We start from the raw sequence: 16,208 nt of genomic DNA, 5'->3' as shown, positions 1-16,208 counted from the left end.
CCTTATAAAGTCAAGGCATCATTCTTAAGAAAATGGTGAATTGGTGGATCATGACCTCCTTTATGAGGTTCACCTTCTCAGCTACTGAGATACTACAGCATTTGTCTATAGGAGCAAATGCTCAAAGGCTAACATGTTGAAAAGAGGTGAAGAGCCTTTAAATGTCTTTGTAACTGTTAATCCTGGTTCCCCGTGGGCCCCTCTCTTCCCCCCTCCCCCCCCTTTTCTTCTGTGTTTTTGCATTAGAAAAGCTTTCACATATTTTTTTTTTTTCTTTAAAACAGCTGCATGAGTCTCAAGACCAGGTTTTTAATGGGTATTGAAGACAAACAAAGACAGTGACTGCAGAAATGAAGTCTACTAAAGGCAATTGGTTCTTTTGTTCATTTGGAGAAAAACAATCAGGTTTCTGAAAAAAGAGCAAAGCCAGCCAGTGGAATTCTGATTTAATGTCATTATTTGCGAATGTTCAGATCTTGTTTCAACTGGGTATTTTCCATGTGTCAGGTGGGACCATGCAGTTTCTAGCTTCGTGAAATGAAGCTCATAAACTTTTTTGGTTTCATTTAAACAAATGACAGGAAAAGTTTGAACTCTTAGAGGTGTTTCTTGGTTTTTTTGTTGTTTTTGTTTGGGTTTTTTTGTTTTGTGTTTTGGTTTTTTTTTTTTGGGAGAGTTCAATTGTGTCATCCTAATTTCATACACCATCCTATGGATTTCCATAGGATGATTTCTGTGTTGACATAATGTCCCTATAATTAATGTTACCATAATTGAACCTAACACCAAGTCTGTTTGTTATGCTAAATTTGGCCCTGGTGAGTGCTGTGAGCTTCTAAACAGGCTTTCCCCATTACCCCTGCTCTGTGCTCTAGTGGGGTTAGATGAGTGGTCTGTGTTTGGAACATTTCAAGTGGAAGATGGGGAGGAACTGGGAGCAGTTTACAGGGAATATGTTTGTGGATCGAATTGCCTGGACACTTGTACCACTTTGAAAAGCTTGGTTTGATGCAGTCGTGAAGAAGCTGATATATGTAAGAGCTTGAGGCATTAAAGCTTGGGCATCACTTGGAGTAATTTTAATATTTGCTTTGAATAATGAGTATTTGTTAGACTGTAAATAGCTAAATCTGTATCTGGATGTATTAACCTCTTTTCTCATATGCACATAGGATCTGTTAAGACTTGAAGTGTTTGATCTGTCTCAGAAGTCATAGTGGGGGAAAGATAGGGTATGCGTTTTTCTAGGCAGTGCAATATTTACAACTTAATTTTCCCAGTCTCTGTATTTTACATACTTTATAAACTTAATCCAGAGTTGCTTGCTTTTTTCAACTCTCATTGTTTTCAGATCGAGCATGGGTGCTTAACACCCTTGAGAATAAGGCCCATTATTGCACGTAGTAACATCAGGTATGACTACGTGTGGAGTACCCTCGTAGGCCTATCCATCTAAGCATAGTCTCTCCAGTTCCAGGAAGCATGCCACGTATGCTGCTTCGTAAACCAGTGACGTCGGTTGTAAAAGCAGCTAGTGTTCCCCTCGCCCACTCTGTCTTGCAAGGCCACTGCACGGGCGGGGGCTCTGGTAACGATGTGAAGTGATTTCTGAGCGGAGTGGCCAGCTAGGGTGGTGGTGTCCTGTGAACCCAAACCCCATGGGCACACAGAACAAGCCCATTGCTCGTCCAGTTGGAATCCTCTGTCAGCCTGGGTTGTCTCCAGCAAGATGCTGTTGCCCAAACAGATATTTTTAAGCAGTAAAAAAATCTCTCCCCGAGCTAGTTCACAACTGTAACCACCACACCCTACACAGGATTTTTCAGCTGGTTTTGCACACCCTATTACAGTGGTGGTAGCTAGTTGGACTGTTTTTTACAGTTTTCCTTCTCTTGTTGCCACCTGTTAGGAAAATCAAAATGAAATACTTGAATTGATTGGTTCAGATCAAATGGAAGAGTTTCGTTTTGCCCCAGGTTGATTTTACACAGTTCCTGCCTTTCACTGTCTCAGCCCTGTGTTTCTTCTGTGGGCACTGTCACCGGCAGAGCCTACCGTCTTGCTGACCTGGCACAGCGCATCCCTGGGGCGGCCAGCGCAAGTGGAAGGAAGACGGGGGAAAAGGGGCCTGAAGCAGTTGGAGCGTAGCTCCAGTGCAGCTTCATGGACCTCAGATTAACACTGAGCAAAGCTGAAACAAAACGTCAGCCTTCTTTCAGTACACAGAAACTGCCAGATTGCAGAAGTCCTGACAGTTGATCAGCTCTAATACTGGTGTAAACGTAGTCTTTGTATCACCTTGCACTTTATCTAGTAGTCTAGCTGCTGACCACTTAATTAGGCTTTGAACGCACAGGCACAAAATGTTAGTGACTTAGTATTTTTTTTCTTGTTGTTAGTTAGCTGAAGTGTGGGAAGGTACTATGATGGGGAGTGAGAAAGTTGTGGTTTATGCCCTAATAAAACTTAACAGGATGAGGAAGGACAAATAACTTGTGACTCTTGTCCCCGTCCTCAGAATCCTGGAAACCAAAAATTAGCTGGAGCTCACAGTGTGTCTCAATGTGGAGGCAAGGCACAGAAACAGACCATCTGATGCTTCTGCCCCATCTTTCTCTTGCTCTCAGAATTAAGTCGTGCAGTGTGTCTAAGAATGCCCATGTTGAGGATCTCAGTGATGTCTGAGGAGATCTGTTTTAAGTTTACCTCCTCAATGCAAATTTTCAAAAATTAAGCACTTTGCTAAATAATCCTGGAAGATTTAGATTAACTCAGTTTTATTCCATAGGGAGATCTACAGTTTTACAACATGTGGTTTTAAGGCAGGTAAGGTGCAGATGATAAAGTTGTCAAGAGAGATCTGATGGGATAAGGTCTCAAATGTAACATTTCCATGTAAGTGGTGGGTTTGATTCCTGCCTGGGACAGGTTTCCTTTGAGCTCTGTTAGCTGACCTACTGTTATGCTGGACTCTCAGCAAGTTCAGGAAACCTGAAGTACAGATTTAAGGTTGAATTTGTATGGTTTTACATGTGTCAATGTAAAGTAGCATTCTGTTCAAAACAAAAACAAAACAAAGACACATACACCCCCCCCCAGTGCAAAAAAAAAAAAAAAACCAAACCACCCCAAACTTGGCATGTGATTAAAATGAAGGGAGCAAGACAGGTTAAGGGGAGATAGCAGAGAGCAGATAGTCTCTAGTGAGGCCACTCAGAGCATTCATTTCTCATAGAGCCATAGAGTTTTTTGAGGGAAGGAGATTTGCACTGGTCTTTCCATTACTTCTGGGGTTCTGAAGTCAGTAGCCACTTCTCAAAATCACATTTACTAACCTCGATTGTCTTTCCTTGTCACGGAATTGTAAATAGTGTGTTTTCCTTACCTTATTAGGAGTGCTGCAATGAAAGCTGTAATTCAGTCATGTTTGTTGAGTTGCACAAAGAGTACAGAGATGAGTGTTCTGTAGGAATGTTTATAAAATGAAGAAAGGCTTGAAAAGCGTGGGAGCAAATGAACGTGTGTCCTTATGGAGCAGAAGTGATGTGTGGTGGAAAAAGCTAGAACCAAGAGCTAAGACTGCCTCACTAGCTTTCATTGATAAGCTACAGAGCATTGCTTAACCTGCTGTATTTTATTTTTAAGCTAAGGAGGAACACTCACTATTCCACTCAGTGCATCAGCCATAAACAAAACTCTTCATCATTGATCATGACCGGTAGTTAATGCCCTGCTTGTTGTTAGTCATATATCCTGAAATGAAGCCAAGGCCAATTTAACTTCCTAACAAAACAGCTATTCACCGAGTGATTTATTGGAGCTATAAACTAAAACTAACAGTTTATTATCGTAACAGGTCTTTAAAAGGACAGAATTTTTCAGCGTAGCTGAACAACTGCAACAGTGTTTTGTGCCTTTCCGGAGCAGGGTAATTATTAAATACTGGCACTGAAGCCAGTTCTTTTGTGAAAAGATAGAAAAGCAGAATTTTTCAAAGATACCCAGAAATATTGCTGGGCTTCTTAGATAATATTGAGGTGTGTGTTTAAGTAAGATCAGTCGGATTGAGTTAGTGCTATCTATGCACCGTACAGAACACAGCGATCCAGTGCACAGATAATGATTATCCAAGATCCAGCATCAGAGGAATGGCAAGAATATTTCTGCTTTAAAAGTGTGAGGCACACATAATGTTTAGTTTAGTGAATTTGTACAATTAGTTGTTGCACTTGAGGTTTTCACGCAAGTCAGTAACACCACTGGTTATGAAGTATGAATATTCAATAATATTAAGATTAAAATACTTACAGAAATCTGGAAGTACATTTTTGGCAGCTTAGGTTCAGTACTAAATTATTTCATTTAGGAGGAATCCAAGAGTTCTTTAGCTAGAAAGAGGAGATAATCACTACGTAATCGCACTGTGCAGATTAACAGAGAGTATTGGACAGGCCTAGTGTCCAGTGTAGCCTTGCAACAAAGTGTGAAATCCATTCCAGGTCACAGAAGAGCTCCCTAGCACCAGAGGTTATCAGTGTCTGTTTCAGTTTTACAGGGTACATTGCATGTATTAAGTACTATCTGTTGCTAGCATTCAGTTTGAAACCCTGGCTCCCACTTGCCAAATAAAGAGGAGAGCAGTTTCACCATTGGGGTTTCAGGTCCCGTGCAGGCTCGCTAACATACCTTTACCTGTAATGTACAGGTTGAAGCAAGTGTGTTCTTCCTCTTCTAGATCAGTGCTCACCAGGTGAATATTCTCCTGATGGCTTCAAACCCTGTCTGCCATGTCCCCTTGGAACATACCAGCCTGAAGCTGGGAGAGTATCCTGCTTTCCCTGCGGAGGAGGTCTAACCACGAGACATAGCAGTGCATCCTTGTTTCAGGACTGTGAGACCAAAGGTAAAGTCAAGATTTATTTGATGAACTGCATTGCTTCGGGGCAAAAGTAACTGCTGCTGCTACAAGTGGGGCATTCAAAGAAGGGTCATTCTGCTTTCAAGGATCTCTCCTTCCAGGGTTCTCATAGTTGGCTGGCCTGGCCTGGCTGCAGGGAAACTCAATAAAGCCTCGATTCTTTTTATAACTGATTTCCCACAAGACTTGAGAAGGGGTTGGGAGATACGTGAAAGTTGGTCAGTGAAGTTGTTGATCTGTGAAGAGTCATATAAAGGAACAGCAGGGAGAAAAAGAGCCTCGGGAAAAAAAATCAAGACCAGTATGCCTTATTGACATTTTGGGTTTGAGCACAGCAGCAACATGAAAATGTGAGGGAGGGAATTGCAGTCCTGGAGGGGATAAGTAAGAAAATGGTTTCTTCATGTTCGTAATGAGAAACCGGCTTGGGTGCCTTGGGATATACCTAAAAAGCTAGCATTCAGCTTAACCCTGCAGTACCTCAGACAGCCCTCTAAATTTGATCACAGTGGAGCTGACATGCAATCAGCTCCCAAGGTTTTTCTCACAGGAGTGAAAATCGGGTAGGGATCATATCTTTAACAATGAAGGAATTTCGTTAGCATCTTAGTTATCTAAAATGTAAAAAGCTGAAAGACAGCTATGAAGTTGTCTTTGAAAATGCTGATAAAAATGTGACCATGGAGAGAGATGAAATGCTAATCAGTATAATGATTTGCTCAATGTCTTAAAGCATGGGTAAAAGAACATCACTTATATCCAAATCGCGTGAAGAAAAATTGTTAATAGAAAATCTACTGCCGTAGAGTAGAAATAAGGGTTAGAAATAAGGTCCCGATGCAAACATTTGGGTAGTGGTTTGGATTAAGAGATCTTTCTAGTGTCAGTTAAGATATGTTTACTATTGAGAATTGCAACATAATAGAAGAATTTTGCACTATGGTTGAAGAATTAATATTACTGGTAATACTGTGATAGGTAATAGATTTCTTCAGTGAAGAATCACTGAATCCACAAATGCTGTTGTTTCATACTTAATTTCACAAAGTTAAAGCACTAAAAACCCACGTTAAAAACCTTGGATCAAGATAAGAGGAACTGATTTCTGTTTTATTTAACATAAACAAAAACAGGTCTATAAATGAGGTTCAGTTTTCAAATTAGAGTAGAGATTAAAGGAATTTTTTGTGTTAACTGGAATGAAGAGCTCAGGGATTTGCGTGTGGAAGAGGCCACACGAGACATGGAATCACAGATGCAAAAACTATTTGGAACTTGTATCTGAAGCATTTGGATTGGGGGGTGGAGCATTTAGGGAAGGACTCCAGGCTGAACTAACTTACAAAGTTCAACAAGACTGAAGTTATTTGGGAGTAAGCAGAACTTAAAAGGTATAGAAAAAAGGGACAATGCAGCACAGAAAACTGCATTTGAAAGGCAAGGAAGTAAATTATTTTGATGTTGAGCTGAGAGAGGTAAACTTGCCAAATGAGGTGTAAGGAATAGAAAAAGATTTTACTTTAATTTTTTTTTAGTTCCACAAAGAAAAAGGGCAAGTTAAACAAAGCAAGGTGGTGATGTGTTAAGAGCAAAGATAATATATGGCTGATGGTCTAGACTGCTTTCTGTCAGGTTTCAGTACAGATGATGATGGGTATAGATGCAGAATAGCTAAGCAAAATCAAATGAAAAGAAGCATGTTAGAGATGTAAGCAAAGGTGTTTGGGGTCCTGTATTCTCAGATTGCAATGAGAGAAGAAAATCTTCGTGTCTGCATGCAGGGAACTAGAAAAAAAGTTGCAAGTCTGCTAGAAAGGATTTTCCCCCTATGTCTGGCTATCTTATGTCTAAAACTTCCATAAAATCTGTTATGTTTATGAAAGAGTTTGTATGTCAGAATGGGGTCTTGCTTTGGTGATGCATGGAGGTAATCTCAGCGAGCCCTGTGAGGGCTATAGCTTATGTGTCTAGCTAACATGATGATTTGCATGATGTAATGAAATAAAGTAGCAGCGGATCTGGTGGAGGTGGCTGTACCCTGAGTCATTGCCTGCTGTTGCAAGGCAATGTGTGATCATGAGAGAAGGCAGTATACCAGTTTAGTCACTAATATTGATGCAATGTGCCAGCTGTGGAGGGCCAAAGTCTTTCCCTTCTGCTTGTGGTGAGCTGATCACAGAGGTATACCTAGGATGCATCAGCAGTGCTCATGCTGCTGGGCATAAGCTGGCAAGAAAGGAAGGTTTAATTAGTATTTCCACATACAGTTAATCTTACAAGTCAAATCTCAGTGGCTAGACCATCTGTAACACACTGTTCTGCTTGATATCCTGCTTACAAAATCATGGTGGTTATACTCATTCCCTCCTATCTTTTATTACTGCTTCCACACAGAACTGCTCTATAGTGTTGCGTTTGGGACTTTTGAACTTGCACAGTGACCTGATAAACTAAAATCTGTTCAATTACCTCTGCTTTATTATCCTCATAGTTTATGAATATGGCATTTCAGTTATTGAAACTATACTAGGTCTTATGAAAATGCATAAATGCATAAAATAGCATTCTAATGTGCTACTGCCACTTTTTTAACAATGCTGCTTATTTAATTACTCTCTAGTTCAGTGTTCACCTGGCCATTTTTATAATACCACAACTCATCGGTGTATTCGCTGCACAGTTGGGACATACCAGCCTGAGTTTGGACAAAATTACTGCATTTCATGCCCTGGAAACACCACTACTGATTTTGATGGGTCAACAAATATAACACAGTGCAAAAGTAAGTATAGCAGGATAGTTTTGATGATATCTTACAAATAAAAAGACGGGGTCATTAATATTCAGAGTGGCCCTAAGGGCAAAATTTAGCTTTGCTCCAGGAAGCCTGGGGAGAAGGCAGTGGTGTTGCTTCTCTTTTGCTGCCTGCCTGCGTCTCATCCCATATGGCTTACTGAGGTGCATGAGAGACCATTTCTGCAGACTGGTTCCATCATTCTTGTTAAGGTAAGCGATGGTTGTGTCTTGCCAGTTGGTGCTGGGTCACTCTGGCTCTTGCTATTAAATCTTTTCTCCCATGATATAGCAGACAGAGTTTGTGTTCTCGGCACTCTGATTTCTTTCCCTTCTATTAAAAGGAATGGAAGTTGGCTCACAAAACTGAATAGCTCTAGTAACCATTTCTTCTTAATAACAACCTTTTAAAGAGGCAATAACAAAAGGAGCCACTGTTCTAGATTATGGTAGCTGTAGTGTGGGAAGCTGAGGGTAAATTAAAGAGGGAAAACAGAGGGCAGAGAGACGACTCCTCAGAAGAACTTCTGGAGACACTTCTGTACACACAGGCATATTTACACGTACATACATAGAAATATGTTTCTGGGAACTTGTGGCCCCACAGAGTTGGGGAGCATTGGCAAAGCATCTTTCACTGGGGTTTGCCCTCTCTTACTGCCAGCAGTGCTAATCTGTGCGGAGAAAGGGCCTGCTATACTCCCTATTTTGTGCTGCTGCAGGCACAGTGCCTGAGCAGAGCACCTCAGACTCCAGTTAGACTTCAGCTGATACTTCTGTAAAAACGTTCTGTCTGGTACAAGCAAGTGGAGTATCCTTACTTTACCATTTCTATATCCTCTTACAACTGCCTTGCTGCTTGGCTGTGGCTTGGTCAATAGCACCTGCTGTGTTAACAGGGACTAGTCTGTATTTTTATGTCTCAACATTGATTAAAACATAAAGGCAGAAACAGGCAGCAGTGTGAAGTGAAGCTGGCAAAGAGAGCTTGTAGCTACATCAGATGCAAACAGAAAAGTTTGTGTGTCTGTCACCCGTGTACTATTTCTGACAGTGACTGTAGAGAGAGCTGTAGGATGACCTCACTAGTCTTGCATACCCTATTGCTTTTTCAGATAGGCAGTGTGGAGGTGAACTGGGAGATTACACTGGATATATTGAATCACCAAACTATCCTGGGGACTATCCTGCAAACACTGAGTGCACTTGGAATATTAACCCACCGCCAAAGCGCCGTATTCTCATTGTGGTTCCAGAAATATTTCTACCAATAGAAGATGAGTGTGGAGACTACCTGGTGATGCGAAAAAGCTGTAAGTCTGAAGTATCTACTGAGGCATATGGTATCTATCTCAGTGTGCAACACAGGCTTCTCACATGCATTGCTGTTTACATAAACTACATGTAGCCTGGCTGGCCTCTACTTAAGAGTAGAAATTTCTTTAAATGACAAATTGAGAAATCCTATTTGGTAATGCTGCTCCATAGGTTCAGGTGAAACAAGTGTGCAAGGCTATGATGTGACAGTGAACTCTGAGAGAAATATTGTTAAGAAGGGCTGGATGGTTCAAACTAACTAGTCATGAATTATGCTAAGCAATTCTAGCCTGTGTTAGGAAAGAGGAGATGGTTGCTAGTCCCTACAGGTGCCTGATGGGTGATTAAACAGCTTCAGTTTCTAGTATAGGCACATCCTTCAGAGGAGACTGTTTTTTAGGAGACTGTTTTTTAGGAAAAGCAAAAATATTCCTTGAACAAGAAGTCACTCATTGATGGCCTGCCATCCACTGATGGCCTGCCACATTTTGAGGAGTTTTCTTAACACCAGCAAGCATTTCTTGTCATGGTAGTTTAGCCTATTTTCTAATTGTTCATTAGTATAAAGCATTGTCAGATAACTGCCTATTGTGTGTTTCTTTGAAAGCTTCTTCCAACTCAGTGACCACCTATGAAACCTGTCAAACCTACGAACGCCCTATAGCTTTCACTTCTAGGTCTAAGAAGTTGTGGATCCAGTTCAAGTCAAATGAAGGGAACAGTGCCAAAGGATTCCAAGTTCCTTATGTAACGTATGATGGTAAGCGGTGTGAGCAGCTGAGCCTATGTGGACTAGCGCAGCTGCAGCAGTGCCGAACTCCTTGTGGGCTCCTTGACCCTGCTAAGCAGCTGGGTAACCCAGCGCTCTCAGCAGTATCATTATGAGACTACTTCCAGTAGCTGTTTTCATTTAAAGCTAGTTTAAGGAATTCTGCATTGCACTGCATTCTTAAGTGCCACCGTATTGCCAGTCTTTCACAAACCTAAACAAAGAGCTGGAATTCTGGGCTCTGACCTGCAAAATGCAGACGTAAGAGCCAGAATCCGGGTTTCATTCATTTTTATGCCTTCCCAGTTCTGGGTTGCTTCAGGTGGCAGCAGAATGCCCCCTGTTAGGAACTGGGCAGAGCCTAAGTGCCTCTGATTTATCATGTTGCTGCTACCATCTGTAATCTAATACCAGATAGCAAAAAATCTATATTGAAAAGTAGCTTGAGGAGCAAGAGTTTCACCCTCTCCTTGTCAGTCACCAGGAGTGAAACTGGAGCTGAGGCTTTGCTCTTCAGCATAAGTGATGTGAAAATAATGTGGCACGTTTCTGTTCATTGTGAAGGAGTCATCCTCACTGTGGTCTGCAGAGTTTCGTCAACAGTGGATAATTAATTTTTCAGGGGACACTCTCCTTATGATGCATTTCAAGTTTTGATTGACTGGGGGTTTGCCTTTTAAGAAGGCTTCCTCTTACCTCTTTTTTGTCCTCCTTACTGTAGAAAGAAGTCAGTAACATGTTGTGGGTATTTACAGATAAATTTCTGCAGTGCAGTTGGTTTGGAGCAGGCTACTTGGTTACAGTATGCACTACGATCCTAGATGCATTATGATTTCTTTTGCTTTTGACAAATTGATGCTGAGCAGCTCAGCAGAGTACACTGTTTTCATAATAAACAGTATTTGTGGTTTCTTTACAGAAGAGAATTTGGAATATTTTCTGACTGCTAATATGAGGGCCAAGTACCACTGGTTCTTTTGGGGGTAGGGCGTACATGTGTAACCAAGGGAGGTATTGAGTATGTAAGTGAAGTGAACCTGCAAATTACTCTCTTGTGCATTCCCCATAGAGGATTACCAAGAACTAATAGAAGACATTGTTCGGGATGGTAGACTTTATGCATCTGAAAATCATCAAGAAATACTTAAGGTATATTCCTTCCACTGAACATGTTGGGTTTGATTGAAAATGACACTATTTTGTGCCAGTGAGGTTGCCTCCTGCTCTGCATCAGATCTGTTCCTTGGTGTACTAGATACATGCTAGTTCAGGGAAGTGGGATGAATCAGCACATCCTGATTGTGCGGAGCAATGGATGTGAGACCCTTTGCCCAGGGGATTAAAGGTGGATCAGACCTACTAGGGAAATCTATGGTGAAGATAGCTCCTCAAGCCTCGTGTAGGCTGTGCTGGAAGGAATCAGTGGAGCAAACTGAGGGACATGGGATTTAATCTCTTGGAGAAGCACTTGGTGCTGCTACTTGTAGCCTGTAGATTAGCAAGGCCTTTTCTTCCTTAGCCGAAAAAAAATCTCTGTGTGGATTTCACTTCTCTGACCTTGGTTAGGGGACAGTTGCATGGGCAAGTTAAGTGGATGTCATCCCAAGTAAACCTTTCTTTTGCTGGATATCAGATCCAGTGTTTGGGTTTTTTGTGTTTTGTTTTGGTGGGTTTTTTCATTTGCTGTTCTTGGAAGTATGAGGAGAGGAGAAATCATGGTGCCGCTAATGATAAATGTGAAAGTCCAGTGACTTCCCTGGGGCCTGAATGTCAGCCTTGCTCCACCAGTTTCTGAGCCCCTGAAACATTAGTACTTGAAAAGTAAAATGCCCATAATCTTTTCTGAGTTAATCAGTCATTAAGCTTTGGTAATACTGACCCTAACTCCTCTTTGGAATTACTGTAGAATCTGCTTTCCTTTTTCTAGGACAAGAAACTGATAAAAGCATTGTTTGACGTGTTGGCGCATCCACAGAACTACTTCAAGTACACAGCCCAAGAGTCAAGAGAGATGTTCCCAAGATCCTTCATTCGGCTGCTGCGCTCTAAAGTTTCCAGATTTTTGAGGCCTTACAAATAGTTGGCACTGTACTTAAAAAACTAACCAGCCCTGGGCATGCACAGAGGGGTTGTGGTAGGTGGGGCTGCTTTCTGTGTTTTACACACTGGCAGAGAAACTCCAGGGAAGCTCGCCAGCTCTGTTCTTGGCAGAGTTTGGCTTTCTCAGCTAATATAAATATTTTGGTGAACAGAATTGTGATTCCTTTCCAGATAATACCTTTTGGGTACCAAGGATGCTTCATAGGTCTCTGAATTAGAGACTGCCCATAATTTCTGTAACTGAATGGTGCCAAGCAGAAGTTTGTAGAGATCTGCCCTGTTGCTTCATCAGTAACTCTGAAAACTAATGAGGACAGACAGGCTAAGTAGTGTGGTTTGGGATGAGCTCTGGGCTGCCATTAATGCATGTTACCTCAACAAAGCTGGGTTCATGTTTGGTCTCGCTGAAAATGAGAACAAGATTGATGTCTCTCTTAACTTTTGCTACACAGGAGGTTCAGAGCTAAGATTTAAGTAGTTTTAGTCCAAACCAGTGAGTCCAAGAGTTGCACAAGGTCTAATTTTTCTCTGAACTGTATGCTGTGTGAGGCATATGGAGGAATAAGCAAAGGGTTGAATATTAGCTTGAATGCTCTGGGTCTGGATCACACTGTGTTCATGCTGATGACCTATTGGTTTAAATGGAGTGATACCAGGGCACCACAGTAATGGAAAACAGACTCTGACCCACTGGACACTTCTGGTTTTGGCCGGCTGCAAATGTTACAACAGAACAGATTCTTTGCTAAATCCCAGTGTGCTCTCTGTGCATAGGCCTGAGACAGCATGAGGCATTGGCTTCTCCAAGTAGTGTAAAATTCTGTCCTCTGAGCACCTGCACTTCAACACACAAGTCCTGTTTTAAATGCAGGCTTTGCATAGATTATGCTCTTGTACATCACTGTTTAAACCTGTATAAGGTTCTTATATGAGCCTGAATCCTTGTATTCCTTATGTTGTCTGAGCACCTTGCAGTGACCTTGTTGAGCAGAGAAGGGCTGCTTTCCCTGTCTTGCTGGAGAGTAGATGTACAAGGATATTTCTCAACCAGACTGTGCCTGCAAAAGTCATCTATGGCAAAATGCTGTTCAAGATGCTGAAACTCTGTGTCCTTTTCCTCTGGTCGTGTTTCTTATGTGAGAGAGGGCTATTCTGAAAGGGCCCGTAGGGAGAACTACGTTGATCAAAATGTTGTCTCAGTGCTTTTCTGTCCACACTTACATTACATCGCTGTCCTCTGGCCACGCAAACCGTTTCCTCAGCGTAACGTACCTTCTGGGCCTTCTGTCTTGGAAGGGAGATGGCCACAGTCCCGCTCCTTTGGAGATGGACTTACGACCTCTATCTTTCGGTCACTGGCCATGCCGAGCGGTGCAGTGGGTGCCAAACTTCCTCAGTATCCCCCCTTAGGAAAGGTACTGAAATTTCGCAGTGTAGCCAGGACAAATGCTGCCTTTCCTAGGGCGTGGAGTCAGATCTCCCTGGGTTTCATTGCACTGGTATGTGGTATTTAACGGTTGTATGGGAGTAATACCACATCCACAGTGTGACAGAGGAAACCCTCCTCATCAAGAGCCAGGGTCTAAATCTCTTCCCTACGCTGTTAGGAGCAAATAAACACTACCAAACGCAGCCTGGCTGAAGTGTCGCGCCATGGCAGCCCCGCTCTGCGGCACGGCCGGCAGCGCAGCCTGTCGCGTGGTGAGGACGTGTCTCGGCCATGGTGGGACGGAAGGGGCGGCGGCGGCCTTAGGCCACAGCTGGGGAGCAGAGCCTCTGGGGATGGGGTGGTGTGACGCCGTGTTCCTCTTGCTGCTGCCCTGAAGGAATTGCCGCGGTCTGGGCGGAGGAGGGGAATGGCTTGTGTTGCTGCCAAGAGGGAGAGCTGTGTCCTAGCTGGCTGCGCTGGGGCTCCTGCTCCAGCTCAAGAGCTGCTCCTGGGTTTCTGTGGCAGGGCGGTGAGCACCCGTTCCCGGGACGGGGCTGCCGGGCCTGCGGCAAAGGGGAGCGCGCAGGCATGGGGGAGACGGGGGGAGGCCGGGGGTGAATTAGCAGAGCGGAGGGGCAGGAACCCAGGAGATCGTGCGTTCCTGGTTGGTGCGCTTCATCCCGAACGGGGTCCCCGCTGCCTTTGTGGGGAGGGAGGACGGGGGTTATCTGGAAGAAGGTATGAGGCAGCGTGATCGGTGAGAGGAATGGCTAAGGGATGCCCAAGCAAGAGGAAGGGTGGTGAGAAAGGCTTGCTGTGTCTGTGGTGAAGTGTACTGTTGTGGTGAGATCCCAGGAAGGTATTTCAAGATAGTTTCCCTCTGGCTGCACATCCCAAGCCGCTCTACTGTTCCTGGCTTCCCATGCCAGATGCAGCGTGTCAGTGAGTCGCAGTGACCCACCAGCCATCTCTGTGGGGCAGTGGAGCACTGGGGAGCAATGGGGGAGATGCTGCAGTTCTGCTCCGAGTGCATGGGTGAGTTAGAGGCCTGCTGGTGGGGCACTGGGAGGAGAGGACCGTGCTGTGCCAGCTTCTGGGCTAGGCCCGGCAGAGTGGCTTTGCTGTGGTCTGTGCGCTCTCTGCCAAGGGAAGCAAGCCAGTTCTTGCTGTACTCCCTCCCAAGAAGGCTACGGATCTCAACATTTCTGTTTCACATTGCTGAGTGACACACAAATCGGAGCGGTTGGTTTCAGCAAGGGTTCAAGAAAACAAAAGTTGTGAAACATCCAAATATTTTTAACTGGTGAAATTGGGCTTTCTTGCTCTGTGCATGAGTTTGCGCGTGAGTTACTGACTTGAGCTCTGGGTTCGTTGCACTGCACCTCATGTTGTAGGCATGCTGTTCTAGCTCTGCACGGCTGCTCTGGGACCGGCGTCTCGCCTTCGGTCTGTACAGTGGATCTCAACTTTGCTTCCCCCACGTGCCCAGGCCCTGTTCATTGTTGTCTCTGGAAGGAGAGGAGTGTTATCAGTGTGGTGTATGGTCCGAGGCTGAAGAGAAAAATCTGCCCTTCCTTGAAGAAGAATCCTTTTTGCTCCACAGCCCTGTTTGTTTTCTACATAAAAAGTAAATGACTCTGAAGCACTTCTGTCACCCTTGATCTAACATTATTATGAATCAAAATTTCCTCTTTTACTATAGATCCTGTGTGTGCAGTGAAAAGTGAAGAGGGGATTTTTGCCATCTTAAATACTGGGAGAAGTGATAACTGTTGCAGAATGTTGTACACTTGGCATTGTATCTTCATAGTGATGGTAGTGGCTCAGTAGAAATTTTAATTTCTACTTTGTGGTTGTAGACTGATGTTATTTTTTGACAACAAATGATTCAAAGAATGTTTAACCTTATAAAGCAGGATTTAACTTTTGAAATAATGGTTAGCGTTAACTGGATGACTTAACGTCACCTACATGAGATAAGCATAAGGATCTTTTTCATGATTGTAAATTAATGTAAAATGTTTCAGACTGTTACTCTTAATAAGAGAAATAAACCAATGAACTTTTAGTTGCATGAAAACCTTGGGTAATATTTTTAGTTGTCTTTGCTGTGCTAAATAATAGTTTTGTGACAAAATTAATGGTTGAGTAGCGAGTTATCGCACATCAGATAGACTTTATCCTGGGAACATCTGCTTACTGTAGCATTCTGTTTCATGTAATATATTATTGGCCTGCATCTGTACCCATAAAGATATACCCACAATTCTTCATATATTTAGTGGTGCACATATTTCTGGCTAGTATAATACCAGAATTACCCTGGTATCAATTCTAATAATTATACTAAAAATGTCTCCTGTATGACCAGCTGGAGTCAATTGCCCTGTTGTAACCAGCTGTATGAAGACAGAATAAACTACTTTAAGTACTTTAACTCCATCGTATTTTATTACTTTGTAGATTAATCTTAATTTTTTTCTAAAAAAATTTTTAAAAGCCCCAAATCCCCTTGTTTAAACTTAAAAATAGTAATAAAAACCCCCCAAAAAAAACAACAAGGTGAAAAGCTGTGTTAAGACACAAGTCCCCAGAATATTTTTAAAATTACACCGGTTTCATCAGAGCTTTTCATCCACTGACTTAATTTCTTAGAAATAAAAAACAGACTTGTATTAAACTGAATGTAGCCATCCAGGTTCATTTGGTGCAGTTTTAGAAGATACAGCTGTATAAGTCAGCTGTTAGCTGTAGAAAGCTGACATTGGTTTATATGGAAAAGACAGCAAAGCAAATGACATACAAGAATATAGAGGTCATGGAAAAGTATGATGACTACAGGCTAATCACAACAGAAAACTGTTATTCAGATATTCTTCCTG

The 16,208-nt window shown here is 42.7% G+C and overlaps 1 protein-coding gene across 2 annotated transcripts in view; it reads left to right on the top strand.

Annotated features, from left to right (window-relative positions):
• The window catches only part of SCUBE2 (signal peptide, CUB domain and EGF like domain containing 2), a 46,502-nt gene extending 30,739 nt beyond the window's left edge, over nt 1-15,763 (top strand). For both annotated transcript variants that reach the window (XM_030039650.1, XM_030039649.1), the window contains 6 exons: nt 4,736-4,903; nt 7,539-7,700; nt 8,827-9,024; nt 9,636-9,788; nt 10,867-10,946; nt 11,725-15,763. In XM_030039650.1, the coding sequence (XP_029895510.1) occupies nt 4,736-4,903; nt 7,539-7,700; nt 8,827-9,024; nt 9,636-9,788; nt 10,867-10,946; nt 11,725-11,877 (914 nt within the window). In that variant the 3' untranslated portion in view covers nt 11,878-15,763. The remainder of the gene's footprint in view (nt 1-4,735; nt 4,904-7,538; nt 7,701-8,826; nt 9,025-9,635; nt 9,789-10,866; nt 10,947-11,724) is intronic.
• Nucleotides 15,764-16,208: the final 445 nt, after the last annotated feature.

Source organism: Aquila chrysaetos, chromosome 16, assembly GCF_900496995.4.
Source record: "Aquila chrysaetos chrysaetos chromosome 16, bAquChr1.4, whole genome shotgun sequence".
Lineage (NCBI taxonomy): Eukaryota > Metazoa > Chordata > Aves > Accipitriformes > Accipitridae > Aquila > Aquila chrysaetos.
This window is presented reverse-complemented; position numbering and strand designations above follow the sequence as displayed.